We start from the raw sequence: 15930 nt of genomic DNA on the forward strand, positions 1-15930 counted from the left end.
TCCATTATATATATGCACGATTATGAATGCAGGTGCGTCTATTTCATTAATTGTTTGACGCATATGTGAATGAACACGTAATATTGCTGAACTTATTTATGACGTTATGTCTAATATTTTTAATATCAGGTCATGTTGAAAATCAAACAAATATTAGCCAATAAGAGCCAATAAAAAATGTACAAATTGACGATAACTTTGTATATAAGTCTTACTTTTCTCTCCCTCTTGTATGTTTTACATATAGAATTAAGCATAAAGAGTCAAAATTCTTTTAACCACTAGTTTTACTGAATGTATCGTGCATGCTGACTTAAAAGGTTATCGTAAAAATGCATATACTATGGATTTATTATTATTCGTTGGATACCAATTTTCGTGGGTTTCGTGGATACAGGTGAACCACGAATTCAAAAATTCCACGAATAACATATTTTCAATAGGTTTTGTATACATAGATTGGCAAAACCACGAAATCAAAAATCCACGAATATGAAAGTTTTCAGCAATCCACGAAAATTGATACCGAAGAAAATAAATGAATCCACAGTTGGCAATATAACCGACAATACAAATGCAGTGACTTCATCTATGCATATATTGATTGGTGATGCCCGTTGACAGTTGATTATGATTTTTATCAGTTTTTCTAATTAATTAAATTTGCAATAGTTTTCAAATTGGTATGCGACATATTCTTATGAGAATCAATTTGCCGTATACTAAATCGTTAGACTGATAAATTTGCAATTATATGAATAGTGCTTTTATTGCTTTTACAATGGTCGTATCTGATCACGGTATATAGGAAAAGTTTGTTATAAAGGTTGTTCTTGCAGGAGACTATTCTCACTATCAATGCCTCTGGAGTTGAAGTCATAAAATTGTTCCTCAGTGCTTGAAGCACAAAAATCATGCTCAAAACATGAAATCCATAATTTTGATTGTTTTTTTTAAGGAGTACAAAAATCTGACTCGAAAATTTTATGACTTCAATGCCTCTAGTCTCGATCTGTTAAAGGTTAATGCCATTTCCCTTAAATTGTTTCTCCATTTCTACATTGAAAACGGATTGACGAGCTATATATATAACAATGTTGTCTATTTTCTGGAACACTAGCGAATATAATAATGAATCTATAAAGGCATGATTTTTTGTATCTTATGAACCAATTGTATCTTCATCGATTGAACTGACTAAAATCAAAGCCAAGATATGAGCACAAATTTTAATTTGTTAAAATTATCATTCACTGGGCCTTTTTAGAGTTTATATCAGGGTTCATTAGTATGGCAAGAGTACATTCGTTTATAACCACATATATATGTTCGGCATCGTGCTTTGGACTACTGGTCAATAAAAAAGTAGACGTGGAATGATTGCCAATAAAACAACTCTCAACAAGAGATCAAAATGACACAGAAATTAAACAACTATAGATCCCCGTGAGGTCTTCAACAACGAGTAAAGCCGATACCGCATAGCCAGCTATAAATGGCCTCGAAATTCAAACGAGAAAACAAACGGACTAATTTATGTACAAAATTCAACGAAAAACCAGGTAGACTAATGGTCGTTAACAACAAAGATTTTAGTGATAATGATTATCAGTGTCTACGGAAAACGACATTAATAGTATAGTTCATGGAGAAGAAACAACTATAGTTAGATATAGGAGGATGTGGTATGAGTTCCAATGAGACAACTCTCCATACAAGTAACAACTTATTAAAGTAAACCATTGAAGGGCAAGGTACGGCCTTCAGCACGCAGCATTGGCCCACAACGAACAGCAAGCTATAAAGGTCCCCAAAAATTACTAGCCATTCAAACGGGAAAACCAACGGTCTAATTTATATAAAACGAGAAAGGAGAAACATTCAATAACCACATAAACAGACGACAACCACAGCACATCATATTCTTGACTTAGGACAGATGCAAATCGAGGAACAGCTATTGTACATGATTTGTATGCTCAGCTATACCGATCTTCATGCAATCCTGAATTGTTTGCAGCAGAACAAAACTTTAATTTCTGTTAGAACACCGACTACTTCTTACATTTATTAGCTTGTCAAAAATATCATGTCAATTATAAAAACATGTTCATTACATAAAAGAGGCCTAATGCCATTACCTCATTTCTCACGAAAACCAGTATCATATTTGAATGTTATTGCCTTGGTGCTCATATCATTAATTAAAAAACACCATCTTAGTGGACAGGTGAAATTATCGGACACGGTTTCTCAAACTTGATGCCCATTGATGATTGTGGACAAGTTTGTTTCCAATGAGCTCTATGTTTTAAAGGGGATACTTCTGTAAATGTTAACGGACGGCAGACGATAAAAAACCTAGGACAAAAAGAAAAAGATATAGACGCTTATGCAGTTTTCAGAAATGAATTTTTAAACACATACGAAATTAACATAGTTATTAATGCTAAAAACAGCAAATTTTTAAATGATGTAAAAAGATACATATGATCATGAATAGCTAGATATAATATTTTTTTTTTCATTTATAGAATTTGTGTAGCAAAAGTTGACAATATATCTGAGCACGTGGTAATAAACCAAAACAGTATGCTTTGTGAAAATGTACAGAATTTTGTCTCAAAATACTTTTATACACACTTTATCACTTAATCAAATGCATTTCCAACTACAATGTCGAAACTTACCACATGTAATTTTTAACTTAAGTTTAAGTTGTTCGTGTGTATCAATAAAACATATAAATTAATCCGGACAATTGATCAACAAGCTTCAACGGTTTTCATCAATAAGGTTAAAGGTCAACGATCATAAAGTTTTAATCTTTAGAAACAAAACCGGACAAAACTGTACACTTTCCGTAATCATGAAACAATATAGTTTGTAAAATGTATGTAATTACCATGAACTGTAAAACTAACAAACCATGATCTTATATATGAATTCACTGAATAAATTCACTGGTTATCCAGTGACTAATTCACAGGGATACTCGGCCAACTGCTGTAGGTCGAGTAATTTGTTACAACAGCAAAGAAAAGTGCAATAAAGACATTATTTTATTAAAAAAAAACAAAAAAAAACCTAGGATGACAAAATAAGAAACCCGCCACAAATCTACGATATAAGTAAAGTGAATGATAATTGAACACCAAAAGAAGGTAAATTTGAAAATGGAGCAAAATTGAACACCAAAAGAAGGTAAATTTGAAAATGGAGCAAAATTAAAAAAATGGTAAAAAAAGTAATTAAACATTTTAGGCCTCTAATGTAAAGAACCATACGCATACGACTAGAAGTAGGACCGAAGCATATATTTAGATTGTTGTATTGACTTTAGCAAAACACAAGTCAGACCTTCGAAATAATTAAAGAGACCGAAATAAAAATTATTAAAAGTTTGCTATGTAAAACATTGATTATTTGTTCAAAATATAGATTAACATATGGCTAGGGACGAAGAAGAGAACTACTAACCTTTGATAGGAAAAATAGAAATTATTTTAATTCTAAAGCGAAATATAACACACATCGGCAAGCAGGTTCCAACTCACAACATCAGTGTTGACATGCTAGCGAACAATGTAGATGAATTACGTAGACCACTCATTTATCCTATGCTTCTTCTTCGAGGGTAGACGCTAATTTTATTTGAATGGAAAAGGGACATGTAGCTACTAATGTTCTTAGATTAAGGGGAGATTATGGTTTCGTGGATACTTGATTTAATTGTTGAATCAAGCTATGAATACACAAAGAAAACGGGTTATTGGTGATAATTAAAGTTTCTATCATCATTTATTAGTATCCACGATCTATCCCAAAGTTACATCCTTCTATTTACAAAGGATTAATAATATAATTACCATGGTCCTTTAAATTGCGTTCTGTTTATCAAAATAAATCAGAAGAGCAATATACAATATGGCAATTGAATGAATAAATTTGTCGTCCAAACAAATGAACTATATAAGATAAAAAAATATAGAACTACGTGCAAAATTCGAAACGGAGAGTCCGCAACCAAATGGTAAAATGAAAAGCTCAAACACCTCACGCAAATAGATATCAACTGTTATATTCCTGACCTGGCATATACATTTTCTTGTGTAGAAAATGGAAGATTAAACCTGGTTTTACAGCTAGCTAAACATCTAACTTGTACGACAGTCACATAAAATTTCATTATATTTACAACGATGTGTCAAAAATCAAATTAACAAAGGAGAGAAAAATGTCGAAAATAGGGTAGAGAAGTCAACATTGTATTATAATTTTTACTCCTCCAAAACACACAAAAATGTTAACCAAACAAAACGATTTGAAGTCATTTCTGTACATGACAGAGGTATTTGGTTTCATGTGTCAAATCTATAAATGTTATCATAGAAAACGGTATCAAATATTAATTGTTTTGTATTTTCTTATTGATGGTTAAGTCCTTATATTAAGAAGACAAAAATTCTAAACACATTTAAAGTACAAAATCCGTTACCTTTTTTCAGTTTCTAGTTTCAAATATATGCCTTTTGAAATACGTATACCAAAGCAATATTGTGTAAAACTCTCCAAATGAAATCTTTTTTTAGCATTCTCTTAAAATTATCAGATCATGTACACTTAATAGTTGGTTTGATAAAAAAAAAAATGAGTAATCTATTAACATGCCTTTTTTCTCCTTTTTATATGAAGTTCTAGTCTCTTGTGATGGTCTATATGTGGTAGCTCCACGATATCAGATTCACTGTTCCCCATCCTAATGGTAGGTAACCGTTACATGTCAGAAATGGTTTCCAGCAATCTGACCTTTTAATTTCTATAGAATCCTGAAAGCTATGTGGATTCTTTTTAATTAAATTTGCGTGTAAATGAATATTTGAATATTTAGTGCTTTTAAAACATTTCAAGTTGAAGCTGGTTAGGATTGTCCAGTAGTTGAAAGATTTAAACTTAAAAATTTGAATGAAAAGAAAAAAAAGTCAAATTAGTACACAATATATCAAACATTGAAGATGTACTATGTCTGAACTTACGTAACACCTTATCTCTTACTACTGTTCTAATGCGTTCAACCTTAATCTTTACCATTTATTAAGATTCATTTAAATTTCAACAAAAACGTCATACACTAATTATCCGAATACCAAATTATCAGTATGGCTTGATATAAAGTTATTTGACTTGACAACAGTAATTCATGATAGTGACAGTTTTGAAAAAAAATCAAAAAGTGGATGCACTTGTAATTTATTTGAAGTTTTAAATATAACTAAAGTATACCAACTTACGCCAAGGTCACGCGACATTTGTATTCAAAACGAGACCAAAATCCCCATGAAAACAATCTCTGAGAGAAAACATTACCTACCTTGTTTGCCCCAAAGTCTCGGTTAGATAGAAGCTTGTTATTTATGGATTTTTGACTGTGTTGTCAGTTTAGCTAGTTAGCTTATGGAATGTACATCACATTAGACGTTAACGTAATTCGCCAAGGACACACCAAGGACACATATAATTAAATGCAAACACACTCGTCGTCTATGTATGAATTTAATGCTTTGCACATATGACACTGCGATCTGATGTGTAATTAGGCAATAATATGATAAGAAGGATTCCTTTAGATTGAACAATAATTAGGACTCTTTCATCACAAGCAAACCACATATCAATTACTAAATACATCACCATATAAACATGTGCAATAAATTTTATAATAGTAATATATAACATATGCTACTTATTTTTGATTTTTTTTTTAATAAAATGTTAACTAAAACATGTGTCATAGAAATATATTTGGAAAAATAATGAGCTTTTAAATAGTCATAACTCTATTTCAGTGTAAAGACCTTATATAACTCACTCAATTTGCAATAAAATTCTTCACTCATCATAAGAATTGTTATTTTCAATTTTTGCAAACTGTAAATTTAAATATACCTTGCAGATCGGTAGACCAGAAAGATATCATCAAATCAGTAGTTTGTGTTTCAGTACTGACATGATTTATCAGTTTATTTTGCAATTACATTTTTACTCAAAATATACATTGAGAAATAATTTTAAGAAAGTAATGTCCGTATTCCGTAAAATAAGTTTTACCCTAGCTGCCTTTTGGTTATTTCTTTTCAGGACCAATTTAATTCATTTTAATCCCGGTAGATGTAATAAGTTTATATGACAAATAGTGCTTTGATTCTAATACAAGTTTGGCTTTCGTTTTTGGAGTTTGAACTTGCTTACCTTATGAAGGTACTTCCATAACAGTGAATCGAAAAAATATTTTTTTGTAGTGTTATTTCAATTCTGACTGTGTTATAGATCCATGCTCTACTTTTACACTTGGCAACCATATAAAACACTCACGAGATTTAGAGAGTATTACTAGAGTTTCATGTTGAATATCATTATTATGGTATAATGGCTTTTTACTTTTTAGCCATGCTTTGTACGTCGAAACAGATATATAACTACCGCCATCAACCATTTCATTTGTGTTTACCTTTAATTCTATTGATGGAGTGAAAAAAATAAAGAACAAAAAATACTGAACTCCGAGCAAAATTAAAAACGGACAGCTTAACCTCTCACAGTCGCGACAATTTCCATTATATTAACAACGATATCAACACTCCTAATAAGTGAACTGTCACAAATAGCGAATTCCTACACGGTTTCACAGATTGAATTGTTGTATATAAAAGGTTAATTTGGAAAGACGATAGATGCAAACAGCCATAGGTTTAAAAAAAAAGGTTGCTAACATGCATAACAATTATGTCATTTGGTCTCGTTTAAATTGCTTGAAGGAGAAAGAAAAGAAAAAATCTTTTTTTTTCTTTATAATTCATAAAACAAACCAGTCTTTTATTTAGGTATACTTAAAAGAGGGACGAAAGATACCAAAGGGACAGTCAAACTCATAAATCTAAAACAAACTGACAACACCATGGCTAAAAATGAAAAAGACAAACAGACAAACAATAGTACACATGACACATCATAAAAAAAACCTAGAATAAACAACACGAACCCCACCAAAAACTAGGGGTGATCTCAGGTGCTCCGAAAGTGTAAGCAGATCCTGTTTTACATGTGGCACCCGTCGTGTTGCTTATGTGATATCAAATCTGGTAAATAGTCTAACGTACGTTTCGTATTCATAAGGCCTCATCAGTGACGAAAAACTAAAACTAATTGAGGGTTCTATAAATTGCTGTAATTCATGATTGATTATAAGCTGCGGTTTATTTATTAACTTTTCCTCTTTTCGTTATATAGATCTAAAGTGACAATGGATTTTGGCGGTTTATGGGCATCCAAGGTGGTGCACATAATCAGTGTCTATAAATTAATCTCTTCGTTTGACGTAATCAATTGCTGATGGATGAGAGGAATAAACTCATTAGTGCAAAACATTAAATCATAAAGTATAATGGCGTCAAAGAAAATTGAAAAGTCTCCAAATTTATAAAGTACTGAACATAAATATTACGTAATAATGATCTTAATTGAAATTTATGAATATGAAGGGAACTATTTTAATAAGAGTGGAACTTTCTAATGAGATAAACATAGAATGATATGTTAAAAAACAACGCGTAAAACAAATACATGGTAAATTTAGAGAGAGAGAGAGAGAGAGAGATCTTTACAACATTTTTTAAATATTTGGGTACATTTTGAACTTTGTGAAAGTTAACAGATTCGGTTTTATTTCAATCCATAATCTAGTCGAAAAGTACTAGCGGGAATAAGAAAAAGCGGTATAACTTTAAAACAAATGGAATAATTTCCCAGGCTTATTCAATCGTTAAAATAACTTTTCGATGTGAAAGAGTGTCTTTTGAAGTGAAAGAGGGTCTTCAGAAATACTGTTCACGCTCGTAGTGGTATTAACCATATGTGGATTTTCCCCTGAAATTAGAAATATCAAAACTTTTGATTTTTCAACAATGTATACCCCAATTCCCAATGTTAAACTTACAAATAGTCTTAAAAAAACCAATCCAGAATGATTTTCAACATAAAAATGGTAGCATACGCTACAGATTTATTACTTTTGGATACCATACGGCATATGTTGATAATAGTGAAAAAAAGGTAAAACATGATACACAAAAAAAAGATGTGATCAGTGTGATGAATCGATATTCCGTCAGACACTTGTCAGAACACGAAGATCCAATCAGCCAAGTCATTTAATTTAACATTCAGATATAAGGATGGTGTTTTTTCCATTAACAGTCAAAACTGTTCTGCTTAGGATCCATTTATCACAGAACTAGAAATTAGAGAAACAACAGATACGAATTACTCGGCATAATTTTAGACATACACGGTCATTTCAGTACCAGATTCTATGACAAACAAGACGATTTTAATTTTGAAATTATCAATTTTCTCCACCTTAGTAGCAATATACCAAATGCATCTGCATATGGGATATACATCTGCCTCATACTTTGTAATAAGGTACCAGTAACTGAGCAGAAAGTTGATGGAGCAGCGGTATGTCAAGACTCTCCCTTTTTAAAACAAGTTCTTGTAAGGTACAAATAACTTGTTGATATATAGTCCGAATCAACTTCAAAGATAATACACGATGGTCTTGAAGTATAGCTTCTGGGAACTGGCGTTATTTATTATCTTAATAGCGTGTTATAGTATTCTTTTATATGTATTTATAAATATTACTTTTACTGTTTAGTCTGTGTTGGTGCTATTCATTTGACGTGACTCTGTACTTATACAGCTCGTGTATTGTGTTATCGATCTTTGGTATTCTTTTCTTTCATTTATACGTATAAGCTTTGTCTATATGCCTTTGTGTGTTTCTTTGGTACATATGACGTGACTTTGTACTGATTTATCCCGTCATTGTATTATTGTGCTATAGTAGTTGTTTGTACTTTTGCTAGTGTGCTTTGTCTATATGCTGTTTTAGGCTTCTTTTGTATATATATTTGACTGTTGTTTTATTAATTAGGATTATTACACAATGTTGACTGTTGTACCTCTATTTTTGATATTTTTTCCTATGATGTCTGTTTATTTTGATCACTCATCGTTGTCAATATCATTTTATTTGATACGACTTTTTTTACAAGTGAGAGGTTCAGTTTACTATAAAACCAGGTTTAATCCACCATTTTATTAATAAGAAAATACCTGTACCAAGCAACGAATATGACAGTTGTTGTCAATTCGTTTGATGTGTTAGAGCTTTTGATTCAGCCAATTAACATGGGACCATCCGTTTTGAACTTTCCTCGGAGTTCAGTATTTTTGTGATATGACTTTTTTCACTTTTGATAAACAAACTATAGTGCCTACAATTTGCAAAGAAGTTAACATCCACCGGTTACGAAGATGCTGTAATTGTACATGTTAAGATCATATACTGTACATAAAATTGAAAATGGAGATTGGGAATGAGAGAACAACCCGACCAATGATAAGAAGGCCATCAATGGGTCTTCAACACAGTGAGAAAATCCTGCAACCGTAGACGTGCTTCAGTTGGCCCCTTTACAAAATGTGTACTAGTTCATTGAAAAAGACGTCACACTAAACTAAACAAATAAATGAACTAAAATTAACAATCAGACAGGACTAGATGCACTCGACTTGAGATATGCGCAAAAATGTAGCGGGGTTAAACAAAACATGTTTTGTGAGATCTAATCACTCGGAGTCTCCCCTATACATCTAGTCAATGTATAAAAAAACACGCAATTATACGCACAGTAAATCAGTTTAAAAGAAGTCAAAGTCCGATGTCAGAAAAGGTGAAACTTATACGAAAGCAAAATGTTAGATCTGATACCTCTTGGTGCCTTTGATGATCGCTTTCTTTTTCTCCTTTGGAAATAGAAAACAATATATGTTATATTTAATGTAGTTTTCGTTTTTTTTTAATTTACCTTCACCGGAAACTTCCAAAACCCCAAAATATTTAAGCCAAATATATATGATACTTAAAAAAAAAGATGAACGGAATTAAAAAAAATCAACAAAAACAATCTGTTGTCTCATGGGAAAAAAACTGATTTATGAAATCAAGACTTAGGTATTTTACAACCAAACGTTTGATTAAAGTTATGCATGATATCCATTGTTTATTTGTAATGTTTATTGATTCAATTTGAAAAAGAAATTGTCAATGTAATACATCAACAAGAATGTGTCCCAAGTACACGCATGCCCAATCCACACTATCATTTTCTATGTTCAGTAGACCGTGAAAATGGGATAAAATCTCTAATTTGGCATTAAAATTAGAAAGATCATATCATAGCGAACATGTCTACCAAGTTTGAAGTTGATCATACTTCAACTTCATAAAAAATTTCCTCGACCAAAAACTTTAACATGAAATGGGACAGACGGAGGAACGAACGAACGAACGGACGAACAAACGGACTAATGGACGCACAGACCAGAAAACATAATGCCAATAAATGAGGCACAAAAAAGGGTAAATTAAATTGTAAGCTAACTGAATTTCCTGCAATGCAATTGAAATCAAATGAACTAATGTTATAGTAACTGGTCTTATCTCTATTGCGATAAGGTAAACATCAAGAGGTTCAATGCCGTCTAAATAAAGCAGTGTTGAAACTAACTATAATAGTAACTAGTTGAATTCATATGACTGTCGTACGTCGGTATCTTTCCCCTGGATTACCTCCTTTGGGTAAAGTGTGTTATAAATCATGTGGGTACACTAGCACTGACTACTTTTGAGTATTAAATATATGTGTGAAACACTTCACAAAACGATTATTGATAGTTCAATATATGAAGTGTGTTGGTCTCGCTAAATTGGTCCTCCTTGGCAACTAGATATAAAACAAGAACTATCTTTAAAAAAGTTCTCCGACGTATTTGAATTTGAGTATATGTTTAAAACTATCATTTCGATAACCTTCAGAAGCACACTGACTTAATGATGCAGGACCTCTTTAATTAAATCTCCATCTGAATTTTACTACAAGAAATTCTGTACTAAGTCTGGTTATATTAAGGTTATAATATATATAAGAATATTGTGATGACACCTACAAATTTTATTTGTCAAACAATCCAGTGCAAATAACAAGAAGAATTACCAACAAAAGAACGTTACAAATTGTTTTGTGAATATTCCGATTACATTTAAATAAGTGATTTACCATGTAAATAACGTTTTCTCTGTTTGAGTTCAGTATTCTTGGTCCTCGTCTGTTTACATTCACCAAAACCCCGCGGAAATCGCACATGCGTAGGTGCGTTTTTAAAGTCATGTACGTTCGTACAACAAGGTTTACATTAAAAAATTGTATAATTGTCCCGAATAAACAGCTGTCATGGATGCACAGAGCTCTTGGAGAAACAATTATTTTTAAAATATAAATCTTTATTAGATCTAGTTCAAATATTTACAGTTTTTAACTTGCTTTCCATCACGATATAATTAACGAGGCGTTTTTTTCAAACACAACCAAATCACCCACCATGACAGCAATTTGTCCAATCACATGAAGGATTTTCGAGCATGCGTGTTCTGTTGCCATAGTTAAGCGTCCTTAGGTTCAAAGGGCACAAACCGAAACTATACCGACAACGTCGGAAAAACAGAAATTCCTTAGATCGCTGACGCCCTCAAAAGACTTCTTAAGTATCGTCTAATCAATAAATCAATACAGATATATCTCATCTTAGATTGATATGAAATCATATTACTTAGGTACTGACATGATTTATGACATTGTTTTAGGAAAATGCCTGTACCAAGTCAGGAATATGACAGTTGTTATCCATTTGTTTGATGTGTTTGAGCTTTTGATTTTGTCTTTTGATTAGGGACTTTCCGTTTTGATTTTTATTCGGCGTTCGGTATTTGTGTAATTTTACTCTTTTTACATATCATTCTCCTTTGATTAGAAATGACGAAAAAATACCTATGGTTCTGTCTCCCTCTAGAAATGTTATCATTATAAGATTTTGCTATTCTTGTAATTCTCTTGTGGTCACCTCATGAAATTAAGTATTCAAACACCTTTGGCTTTAGTTTGGTTTGAGTGTTCACGACAGAAAATAAATTAAAAAAAAAATGCCGCTGACGCAGCAAAATTTTAAATAATAATTTAAATTGTTATCTTTTAATTTCATGAAATGAATAGAAAATGAACACAGCATGGACATAAACAGTATTTTTTTCCATGCATACATTCTTTTGTCAGAGTTAAATTATAAGAAAGTACTGACAATATGAAGATTGACATACAGGTAAGAAGTTTAGCTAGCTATAAAACAAAGTTTAACCAACCCTTTTCACCATAAGGAAATACATGAACCAAGTCAGGAATATGCTATTTCTTTTTCACTCGTTTGACGTGCTTAAGCTTTTGATTTTGCTATTGATAGAGGGTTTTCCGTTTTGAGTTTTCATTGGAAATCGGTAGTTTTGTCATTGAACTTATGTTTGATATACAGGAAATATATGCGTTCACTTCAATGTTGGGTCATGGAGAATAATTCTTAGAGATAAGTATCACAACATGCATCTTCATTTATAATAACCAAGATTTTATATTAGACACGCGATCATGCAGCATGTTATATTCGGAATATGCTTTCTCTGAAATGAAGTCAGTTAATTCATTATCAAGACACTATCATAGACCTACCACCATCAATTAATTGTTGAAACAGACACTCCAACGAGCTGCCATCAGCAAGTAATTATCAAAACAATATAATGCAAACAACGTTCAATTGCATAAACTTATTGGAATCCTTTTGGAAGGAGAGAAGCGGTTCAACCGAGAATTTCCTATTTAGATAAAGGCAACAGTAGTATACCGCTATTCAAAACTGATAAACCAATGGACAAAAACAAAATCGGGGTAACAAACTAGAAATGAAAGAAACGCATTAAATAAAAGAGGAGAACAACGACATAACACTAAAATGTAACACACACAGAAACGGATCGAGCATCAGACAAAATCCCCGGAGAATATCAAATATAACATCAATAAGACAAAACTTGTATCTTTAATAGTTAGTTTAAAGCAAAGAAAGAGAACAAAAGTTACTAAATAAGTTAAGAAAAAGCATTTCGTTATACTGATACATGTACATCAGATTTCAAAACCACCACAATGGTTTTAAAAGAGGGACGAAAGATACCAAAGGGACAGTCAAACTCATAAATCTAAAACAAACTGACAACGCCATGGCTAAAAATGAAAAAGACAAACAGAAAAACAATAGTGCACATGACACAACATAGAAAACTAAAGAATAAACAACACGAACCCCACCAAAAACTAGGGGTGATCTCAGGTGCTCCGGAAGGGTAAGCAGATCCTGCTCCAAATGCGGCACCCGCAGATAAACGATATCAGTCAATTCGGTAATGCTCTAGTAAACAATACTTTGTGAACTCTAAATCAAGGCAGAAAGTATCGAAATGTGTTTTGTCATTATACTGATCAATTCACGGAGGAACACACTCGGTAATCCGCAAAATGATAAATGAACTTTCCATTATGGTATATCCATTATGAGTATGAGCGTACACGAACATACAAGTAGGTTGAGAACATAAAACGGTAATGGTATGGTAATGGTATGGTAATGAATAGACTTATATCTTTAAGATTTCAACACTCTCTGACATTTTACCCATATTGCTACGGTTAATGTAACCCCCCCCCCCCCCCCCATTTTCCACCCTACATAGATTGTCATACTTTATCAATGATCTAAGACTTAAAAAAAAATACAATGTTTTTTAATTAGAGCACCACTGGTGGTTTTTATGTACACAATACCCGCTGTAACGTTTCAAACTCTAAAAAATATGCTTGTCAATAGTGCATTTTATATCGTTTATATAAATTTGTTTATCATTAATTTATACATTGGTTTGGTTTTGTTTTGTTTCTTTTTTTAATTTGTTGTACTAATTCCCTTATTTTTTGTGGAGTTTGTTAAATAAAGGCAAAAGAAGAATTCCTCTGTTCGAAATTCATAAATCGATTGAGAAAAAAACAAATCCGATTTACAAACTAAATCTGAGGGGAAACACATCACATATAAGAGAACTACGACACAACAGAAACAGAAAATTCTTTATCCGCTTGTACTATCGACGTTTATTCAGGTTCAGGAGACAGTGTGAATAAATTGTCAACCCTATGGGGTTTACAAAAATGTCCTCATATTTAGTTTCAACAAGTAATTTTCTTTGTAAACATGCGGATTATCAGATAAAACTTTACCTTCAAAAATCATTTTTAACTTACTTTTATTGGATGCCGTCGATTTTTTGATGATCTCCTTCTATGTTGTTTTGGGTATGTCCCACCTCTTGATGTGACGTCACTAACGCTAACACTACGATTCTTACTTCCGGTAAAAACTTCTGTACACCGTCTGCTATTTTCACTATCATTGTTATATCCAGTACTTTTATTGTTCATAAAGCTGTAAGCAATACTTGTCATCTTAAAAACAAAACCTTCACCAAAGGTTAACATAATACGTAACAACCTCTTGAAAATCCCAAGAGATGCATTTCCGTTCTCTTCATCAATCCGTAATTTCAGAAAACATTTCATCAAAATTGTACCGATTCAGATCCGTGTTTCTTAAAATTTAAAATAGAAGGATTCTAACTTTTATATTTTATGCGACCTTTGAAGTCAGGATTTTATTGAAGAAAACGTGCATCAATATAAGTTTTCTTCCACTTACACTAGCAACAACACATGTACATAATGAAAAACTACGTTATGCATTTCATCACTTCATATTGCATGAATCTTTGGCAATCAAACATCAATCAAAGCGGAAATTATAAATTCAAAACAAGCAGCTACTCTCTTGTGAATAAGTACAATGCTTCGCTTTGTTCTTTAGACAAAAATACTCCTATGTGGAAAATAGTGCTATTCAAGAAAAAACACAATTAAACTATAAAACTAATGACCACTGTTTTAATTTTTTATCTGAATTTTTGTTTTCTATGAAAAGAATCATAACAAAATGAAAAGCTATTTTCACATTTGTATAATCAAAATAAATCGGTAATAACGTTCCAATATGTCGTTATTTGAATCTTTTCAAATCCCGCGAGATGATAGATAAATCTGACAACTGGAAAAATCGGCAGTAAATATGATCAGTGCCGATTACGAACAATTTGATAAATTATTATATATATCCAAGTCTCCATACATCAGTGTGACAATTACAATATCCTTGTTCTAATTCTAATTTATGATGCAATGACATGTAATGGTTAACATATAGTTCTATAAGTAAGTCTAAGGAATTCCCAGCTTATAACATCTATAGCATATACCTTCATGGTAAGATAGCTATTTGTCTAGATTGTTTAGTGTAAATAATATTATCAAGAAGATGTTTTTCCTTTCACTTTTAGTTTGTTGATATAGCCAGCTACTAAAATAGATTGTACACATTTCACCTTTATCTACATCAGTAAAACATTCGAATCATCGGCAGTTTATTATGATTGAAATATCATTTGCTGTGTATTAATTACAAAAATTCTTTTCTTTGAACTTTGCACCTGAGGATAAGTATGATTGTGTGCGTCGTCAATAATTTGATGAGTTAATTATCAACCTCCTGGCGCCTCACAAACAAAAGGTTTTATATAGATCATAACGAAACATGAGATCAAAACAGAAAAAAAGTTTATTGTCGATCGTCTGCTTAACGACTACGAGTTAATTGCCATCGCGCGTGCCTATAACGTGCTACGTGTCGTCTCGTGCGTAGCATTACATCTATTTCATAATATATTTGACGAATCGTTAAATGATAACGGGTTATCGGTTATGATTATGACGTCCACCCAACATCACCAGACAAACAATCACATCATATGAAGGTCAATAT

The 15930-nt window shown here is 32.0% G+C and overlaps 1 protein-coding gene across 2 annotated transcripts in view; it reads right to left on the reverse strand.

Moving 5' to 3' along the window:
- LOC134701128 (cys-loop ligand-gated ion channel-like) overlaps positions 1–15673 on the reverse strand; it is a 38726-nt gene extending 23053 nt beyond the window's left edge. Inside the window, exon 1 of one of the 2 annotated variants that reach the window (XM_063562272.1) lies at positions 14307–15670. In XM_063562272.1, coding sequence (XP_063418342.1) covers positions 14307–14621 — 315 coding nt within the window. In that variant the 5' untranslated portion in view covers positions 14622–15670. Of the gene's footprint in view, positions 1–14306 lie in introns of both variants that reach the window. The other variant, XM_063562273.1, reaches the window with a different exon arrangement.
- Between the last annotated feature and the right edge of the window lie 257 nt (positions 15674–15930).

Source organism: Mytilus trossulus, unplaced genomic scaffold (assembly GCF_036588685.1).
Source record: "Mytilus trossulus isolate FHL-02 unplaced genomic scaffold, PNRI_Mtr1.1.1.hap1 h1tg000220l__unscaffolded, whole genome shotgun sequence".
In the NCBI taxonomy this organism is placed as follows: Eukaryota; Metazoa; Mollusca; class Bivalvia; order Mytilida; family Mytilidae; genus Mytilus; species Mytilus trossulus.